Source organism: Micromys minutus, assembly GCF_963924665.1.
Source record: "Micromys minutus genome assembly, chromosome: 19".
Lineage (NCBI taxonomy): Eukaryota > Metazoa > Chordata > Mammalia > Rodentia > Muridae > Micromys > Micromys minutus.
The window spans coordinates 24,811,428-24,819,293 of NC_137954.1; the positions used below are offsets into that span (position 1 = coordinate 24,811,428).

Below are 7,866 nucleotides of genomic sequence, written 5' to 3' on the forward strand. Positions count from 1 at the left end.
AAAGGTCAAATCTCTTTATTGCCTCCCTCCCACCCCAATTCCCTGTCCCCCAACAGTACTGCTAGGAACCTTCCTCAGATTCCAAGCCCACGGGCTCCCTGCGAGAACCAGACCGGTATGCTCCCTGGCCCCGAGGTAGATGGGGATAGGAAGAACCCGGTGTACGGTTTTTGGAACGTTCCCAGCGAGCACAGTCCCGAGTCCTGCGAGCTGAGGGGCCCTGCCAGCTACCAGGTCCCTTCTCCTGAGGATGACCTGTGAGCCCTTTGTTACGGGGTTCTGCCTTTAAGTCCACAGTCTCCTTGAGAGGCTTCTCAGGAGGTGGCAGTTCGTGGATTTCACTGGTACCTTTTGGGGCACAGCACTCCCCTCCTTTTGGGTGCCTCCGATCATACTGTCGCCAGGAGCCACGACCAGCACGTGGAGGATCTAGCACGGATTTCTGGGTCTCACTCAGCCTTTGTTGGTTTGGCCCAGCCCCCGAAGTCTTCTCATACACGTCCTGGGTAGCCATAGGTAAGGGGGTTGGCAGAGTTGATTGGGCAGCTAGGGAAGTAGATTGTTCTGCAGAAAGGGCATTAGGTGGCTGGGGTTCTCTGGAGACATCTACAACTGACTCAGGTTCAAGAGCAGCAGGAGGCTGTGAGAAGAGAGGCAGAGGTGATGCATCAAGGGGGACCTCTCTCCACCGTCAGCAACCATCATCAGCCTACAACCTCGACAGCAGAAGGAAGCATACCCTAGGGCTATGGCATTCATGAGAACGCTGGAGGCATCTGAGGCCAAAAGGGGAAGCTTCCTTTCCTCACCTGCTGAAGGCTGATGAAATATCGGTTCCGTTCAGCCTCAAGGTCGATGATGCCACCCTTTTCCTGCTGCCTCTGATACAGCTGTTTGAGTTCTTCCTGTTGGCGCAAGCTCTCTGCACTGGGTTGGTACAGCTCCTTGGAGGAAAGGAAGGAGGAAAAAAAAATGAAAAAGCAGACAGATGACTTGAGTCCTGACTCTTCTAGGATTGTTCTAGGGAGCTGCACAAGGATCCTGGTCTTTTTAGACAACAGTTTCATACAGCCCAGAATGGTTTTAAATTCACCATATGGCTATCCTTCCTGAGTGCCGTGATTATGTGAGTGCACCACCATATAAGGTTTTTTTTTAATGCAGTGCTGGGGATCAAACCTAAGGCTTTACGTGTGCTAGGAAGTGCACTACCAAGCGAGCCACATTCCTAATACTGACTTCTTGGGTTTTTTTATTCTTCAGAGTTGGGCTTCTGAAGTCTTAGACTCCTGGTGGGGGTTGTGGCTTTGCAGAGTAATCTTAAGCAAATAAAACCCAACTCCACAGAGAATTCAGCAGAGACAAGATGCTATTTCTCTCTCCTTAGAGAATGTCTGGCTTAGAGCAGAAGGAAATCCCTTACCATGGGTTGTTGGGGTTCAGGGGCTGCTTTCAGCGAGGCAAGATCATACACAAGGGGCTCTCTGCACACAGGACACTGCACACCGACTGCCTTCTGAAACAAGAGGAGAGATTATATCCTGCCCCGTGTCAGCCAGCCCGGTCTTTGGAGGGCCAGGATCGAAGGGTACAAACCTCAGCTGCTTAGCAATGAGGTAGAATAGAGGAGGAAAGGGCTGCCCAAGGAGAGGTCTGGAAATGCTGCAAAGCTGCATGCACTATGTTCGTATACACAGGGTGCCTCGGGGTAAGAGTTATTCTCAAACATATCTAAAACTAGAAACATGAAAGGCCACAGGAGTGGAGGGATGGAGATGAAGTCTATGGATACCAGGTGAGACGGTGGGTCTGGTGATGGCTACCTGTTTGGTAACGACATGCTGGCGCTCCTGTTCCTGTTCCTGTGAATTCAGCTCCTGTTCCATGTGCTGGATGTACCTGGCAAGGCAATGGCAGTGGAAGTAGTGGTAACACGGGGTTTTGGTAAAGGCCTCCTTTTCCTGTAGGGAGACATGCAGGTTCTGCATTAGTGTCCACTCACTAGCCCTTCCCTGTCTGCTCAAACTTACCTCAGACCCCAGCTGAGAAACCCACCTGGAAACCATAGAGGCAGATGACACACTGACCATGGGGAATGTTGTTATCTGTGAGAATCTCCTTCCCTTTCTGAAAGGAGAGAAGATGTTGCTGAAACATGGAGGCAGGAGACTGTGAACACATCCCAAATACTTCTTCCAGGACTAGCTGGCTGGATGCGACATCCACCAAGCCCAACTTGTTAGTGTTGTTTACACATTCCTATCCTGGTAATGTTTTACTTGCAAGGATCCCTCTCCGCACCTCCTCATTTGAGCTTCCTGGTTTCAAAATCTAAGTCAATTACTTCTCTCGCTAAGTCACATTTAATATACTTAGAGATAAAAATAATATACCTTGGAGAGAAAAAATACCCCAAACTCATTTCTCTGACACATGGCATGGTAGCTTCAGTTCCAGCATCCAGGAAGCTGAGGTAGAAGGATTGCTTTGAGTTTGAGCCAGCCTGGGCTACACAGTGAGACTGTCTCAAAAATATAAAATCATCAAAACTAAACAAACACCTCATTTTCACTTTTGAGATGCCTCTTTTTGGTTAAACCAAGGAGTCATGCTTTGTTGCCTTGGCCCAAGTTATCCTGTTTCAGATTTCGCTGTGGCTAGAATTATTAGCACACATCACTATGCTGGGCCTCAGAGGCCTTTCTTAACATTCTTCAAGTCAAATTCCCCCATGCATTTGTTCAAATAGACAACCCAAATGGTCAGCAATCAAAGGCATCAAGCTGCTTTATAAAGCGTGGATTTGCACAGCTAACACTATGGAGCTTCAGAAGCTGCACTGGGGCCTGACCCAGGACTGCTACAGTGCTCTACATACCTGCTCACTAACTCTCCACCACCCCTCTGAACATTTTCCCTAATGAACCCCAAGTAGGAAACAAGGATGACCTTGCTTGTGTTTTTTTAACCTCAAACAGAAGTTACCAGTGTATTTTGTTACTCTGCCTTTGTTGTCATGTGAGTTGTTTACTTAATTAAAAAGAACATACAATTTTCTTTCTCTTTTCTAAAGATAGAGTCGGATCTAGCCCAAGTCATCCTTGAACTTGCTATGTAGCTAAAGGTGCTTTGAACTTATGGATTCTCGTTTCTACCTTCCAAGTGCTAGGATCACAAGTGTGCACCACTATGCCTCGGCTTGTAATAACAACTACCCAGAAGACAGGGACAGGATGTCACATGTTTGAGGCCTGCTTGACCACTTTGTGACTCATTCTCAGAATTAAAAAGGTTTAAAAATGTTATGGATATAGCTCAGTAGAAGAGCACTTATCTAATATGTGTAAAGCCTTAGATTTGAATCTTTGTATAGGAAAAAGAAAAAGTGCTAAAATTGAAGCAGAGAAAATACAGGGCATGGGGACACACACCTTTAAATCCCAGCAACTGGCTCTCTCTTTCAGGCCAGCTAGAGCTACATAGTCAGACCCTGCCTTGGTTAACTAGGATCAACTGAGAAGAACCAACACTGAGAAAATAACTCCATAAAAAATGGTCTGTAGGCAAGCCATTGCCTATGGCAAATGCCTAGCAAAATGTGAGGCATTTTCTTAATGACTAACAGAGTGGCTCAGCCCTTTGTGGGTGGGCCATCCCTTGGGTTGGTAGTCCTGGGTGCTATAAGAAAGAAGTCTGAGCAAGTCAAGAGGAACAAGCTAGTAAGTAGCACCCTTTCACGGCTTCTTCCTGTCTCTAGGTTCCTGCCTCTAGGTTCTTGCCTCCAGTTACTACTCTGACTTCCCTCAGTCATGGACTGTTCTTGGAAGCATAAGATGGAATAAATGCTTTCTTCCCTAAGTTATTTTTAATCATGGTGTTTTTATCATAGCAACAGAAACCATAACTGAGACCAAAAATAAATAAATAAACAAAAAAAGAAAACAACAAACTAAAATAAAATAAAACAAACGAACAACAAAATTCCCACAACAAAATAAAAAAGGAAAAGTAGTTTTTCATCAAGATGCTCAGAACTGACATCCACAGGGGAGCTACTGAATTACGTTTTTTATTTTGGAGACATGGGAGTTATCTTTCTAGACTAATTGAGGCCTTGTGCAAACAAAGACTAAATGTACTGACTACAGGTATCACGTTGACTGAAAGGAAGGACATTTTACCAGGCCATCACACTTTACCTCAATGAGTTCATAGAGCATGGCAGTGCCTAGTCCCTCCTTGGCCACATGGCCCAGGGCCTGTGAGATCCTGGGGGGAAAAAGACCAAAAAGCCAAAATTAAAGCAACACCCTTTCTTCAGCAGGCAGAGCTGAACTTTGAATTATCCCTGCTCCGACTAGCCCAACTTACTTGTGGATCTGCTCATCTGAAAGTCCTCGGGGGTTACGGATGGAGATCTGTGGCACCTCGTGGGGATACTGATGCAGGAAAGCAATAAATAGTCATTAAAGTTATGCACTCTAGGGACTCTCCCCTTCCCTTCCTTTACTACTGTGCAGAAGCCTCACCTGTACTGGGACCTGAAGAACCAGAGTAAAGCAGACAAACTGCGAATCTTGGACCTCTGCGGTGGCAGGGTGCAGAGTGATCAAGATCTCCCATGGTGATCTGCAGGTGGATGAAGTGAAGATGTAGGATGTGCCTGGGCAGGGGATTGAAAGCTGAGGGGGGGCAGTGAAGCAGGTAGAGGAATGCACATTGGACTTGTTTCTTCGTGGGGGGGGAGGGGGAGAGAGGAGTGAAGGAACAGTACATAAACTTTACCCCTGAGGCGAGGCTCAGAGTACCTTAAGTCCAGATGCTGTGCAGAATTTTCTCATGACTGACCCCTGCCCACCCCTAACTGAATACATACCTGCCATTCCCTTTCATCACCTGCAGTTCATCCAGATAGATAGACTCTAACACTTCAACTTCAGAGGGAAGGACCCTGGAGAGTAAGGGGGAGACTGAATCACCACTGTAGTTCTCCCTGCTGAAGCTGCCAAGGCTGATGAAGACTGACTTTAAAAAAAAAAAAAAAAATCTGCCTGAATACCTTTTCTGGCCAAATTAGTCTTTAAAATCGGGAAATGTTTCTTCAAGTTGTTAACTGGCCAGGTAGAAAGCATGGGAATTAAAGTTTTAGAGATCACATTGCCAACTTGAGAAAACGCATTCCTAGCAAGTTAAAACTAACCAAACCTTAACCCAGGAGGAATGGGACCAATCAGAGCCAGGTCCTCCCTGCTTAAATTATCCTTTAGTGGGTTTCCCTCTGACCTGCATATTTGACATCCATTCATTATTAACAAGGTTATCCATACTACTCCTGCCTACCTATACCACTGTGTAGCACAGATCCCTGTGTTCCGGGTACTGCCAATAACCTTGCCAGCACCAGACAGTCTATAAGCATCCTCAAAGGACATATCTAGTTGAACAGGTCTAGGTAATATAAAAGCTGTATGTCATTAGAGGAGTCATAGGCCTTGTAGCTAATATTAGAGTAGAAACTACTTACCAAGCTATGTGGTCAGGCTACTTATTTTTAGAAGCCCGAGTTACACTGCCTACCACCTAGTGATAATACAGCATACTCACTAGGGCCACTATGAGAGGTATAAATGGCCTGTTTATATAAAGTACACAAATGTCTGAGACATAGTATCTAGTCTAAGTGATCACTCCCCTCCCCCATTTAAAAAGAAAAAGAGAAGGGCATAGAGGACTCTGAGTATACACATGACCCAGGATGTATAGTTAATCCTGATCATCATGTCTAAGAAAAGGGTTTATGGTCCTGATATAAATCAGAGGGTTCACATTTAAACAGAAAAACAAAGCAGTTGTAATGACATCGAAGAAGAGTGACTGCCCACAGCCCTACCAAGGTGATTATATATATATCTGCCTGCCTTCTTATATATTTCCTCTCCATCGAGAGGGAGCACAACCGGTATCACTTCTATCAGTAATGGTTATTATTAGCATTCTTCTTAAGCCTTAGGCAGAAACCTTAAAATATAAAGCTCTTTATTTTACAAATAATGATAGACATTCTGGCTGCTAGAGACTACTGCAACCACTGTTAACTCTGTCGTGGCTCAGGTGTCCCTTCATCTTAGAAGTCCCTCCCAACAGTGAAAAGCACTAGTCTGGTTGAGCTCCCCAAACCAACATAACACTGAGGTGCAGCCTTAGTTAAGACTTCCTTCAGTACTTTGCCCACCTTAGGTCACCTGAGTCTTGGATGTGATACAGACTGGGAGTAAATAAGGTCAGAGGTTATTGACGGGGGTGGGGTGAGGGTGGAGATGGGGGTCGGCAGTAGGCTGTCCTAATAATAATATAAGGCCTTAACTCAGATGTCCTTCGGGTTACCTAGTCTCTTGAGGTCTTATACTTCAGCAATGAATGAAAAGCAGGCTTATACATATTACAAATTCACAGTGATCCTCCCAACTACTCTATGAGGTAATGCCACACCCACTTTTTTTTTAATAGCTGACACTGACACGCAGGAGCCAGCTGGTTTGGTCAGCATCACATCAAGCTAATTAAATATGAAGTGAGCATATTTTTATCTTATGTCCAAAACCCAAAGTCCTTAAAGGCTTTTGGTTTCTTATTAAGAATGCTTGAGAGAGTAGGAGATGTTATGTGGGGAATAAGGCTTTTCTGACGATAGTTATTAGTGCTGTGGGGGATAAGGGAAGATTGAGGAACGCATAGGCAGAAATGGACTGGTCCAAGGGGCAGGATCCTAGGGGTACGAGGAGGGCGTCCGTTCCGAGAGGCGGGAGGTGTGATGAGCAGCCATTCTCCAGGGTCCAGAAAAATCATATGAGGGAGAAGTGGGGAGGGGTAGGCCCGTAGGAGGGGGCAGTGGGGTCGATAAGGCTTGGGCCCAGCTGGCCAGGCCGCCGTAGACCCAGTCCCTTCTCAGATCAGCGTCCCTCCACCCTCCGTTCCCGGTCCAGTAGCTCGCCTACGAAAGGATGTCAGGGTCTTTTTTCCATCCCGCGCCCCGTGATCCACCCTTTATGCCCGTGGTTCGGACGGTCAGAAGCTGTTGCTAGTTCCCAGCACCAGATCCAGGCAACCAGCCAAAACCTATGACCCAAAGTTACCAGTCTTCTTCCCCGGCAGCTGTCGACGCAGACGCCGCCATGTCTTCTCCGGCTCTTGGCCGGAACCGGAAACACCTTTTGGGAAGTTAGAGGCGGAAAACTAGGGTGGGGCGGGGTAAAAGAAAGCTGGCGCCGTTTCTAGGCAACTGAAGACTCTAGATCCTTTGCGGAGCCTGCAAGCCAAACGACAGAAGTGCCCTAGAAAGTGCCAATGGGCGGTTCGCATCTGTCACACACCTCCGAGAGCTTTGTCCTTTAAACTTCTGACCAGTTCCAGGGAGTAACACTGGTAAGAGTGTGGGAAACTAACGAGAGCAGCAATGAGGAATGGAGAAAAGTAACGCAGGCAGCTGGGAGGGACGTGGCGGCTAGAGGCCCCAAACCACCAGCCCTCGGTCTGGGAAGCTTGAAGGGTCTAGGCTGGGGGCAAATTAAAGGACCTCGGCTCCGGATCAGAGTGGCGGTGCTGGGCAAGCTGAGGGTGTCAGGAACTTGGGAGAGTATAAAGGGAGCATGTGAGCATTGCTGGTGGAGAGGGGAGAGGGGACACCGGTGTGCTATATAGGCACCTAGCCTGGCGGGGGCTGTCTGCCGAGACACTCTAAGACCTGATCATCTTTTCACCCTGGTCATGTTTCGAGGCTCTGGTTGTTGTGAAAAATAGGAAAAGGCAAGGCTAATAACGTTTATCTTTCTCTCATGCTATAAGCCAGGCCTCCCAGATGTGTGGAAC

At 46.9% G+C, this 7,866-nt stretch overlaps 1 protein-coding gene across 3 annotated transcripts; it reads right to left on the reverse strand.

Moving 5' to 3' along the window:
- Positions 1-53: 53 nt before the first annotated feature.
- Positions 54-7,189, reverse strand: RNF25 (ring finger protein 25). 3 transcript variants are annotated; one of them, XM_080933319.1, is made up of 10 exons: positions 7,134-7,189; positions 4,877-4,951; positions 4,530-4,629; positions 4,372-4,439; positions 4,200-4,269; positions 2,056-2,127; positions 1,824-1,961; positions 1,424-1,513; positions 810-944; positions 54-640 (listed from the first exon to the last, which is right to left on the reverse strand). In XM_080933319.1, exons 1-10 carry the CDS (start codon positions 7,172-7,174, stop codon positions 62-64), a joined length of 1,368 nt encoding a protein of 455 aa, XP_080789445.1. In that variant the 5' UTR covers positions 7,175-7,189; the 3' UTR covers positions 54-61. The 3 variants fall into 3 exon arrangements, with proteins under 3 accessions (XP_080789445.1, XP_080789444.1, XP_080789446.1); XM_080933318.1 differs by having other exon boundaries at positions 1,424-1,516; XM_080933320.1 differs by lacking the exon at positions 7,134-7,189 and adding an exon at positions 5,060-7,109 and having other exon boundaries at positions 1,424-1,516.
- Positions 7,190-7,866: the final 677 nt, after the last annotated feature.

Bases quoted from the DNA above. Each gene is read 5' to 3' on its own strand.
- RNF25 (XM_080933318.1), bottom strand. From the start codon at position 7,174: ATGGCGGCGTCTGCGTCGACAGCTGCCGGGGAAGAAGACTG. The intron at 4,630-4,876 runs GTATGTATTCAG...ATCCACCTGCAG, and splicing joins GTGATGAAAGGGAATGGCAG to ATCACCATGGGAGATCTTGA. The intron at 2,128-4,199 runs GTAAAGTGTGAT...CTCTCCTTTCAG, and splicing joins TGCTCTATGAACTCATTGAG to AAAGGGAAGGAGATTCTCAC.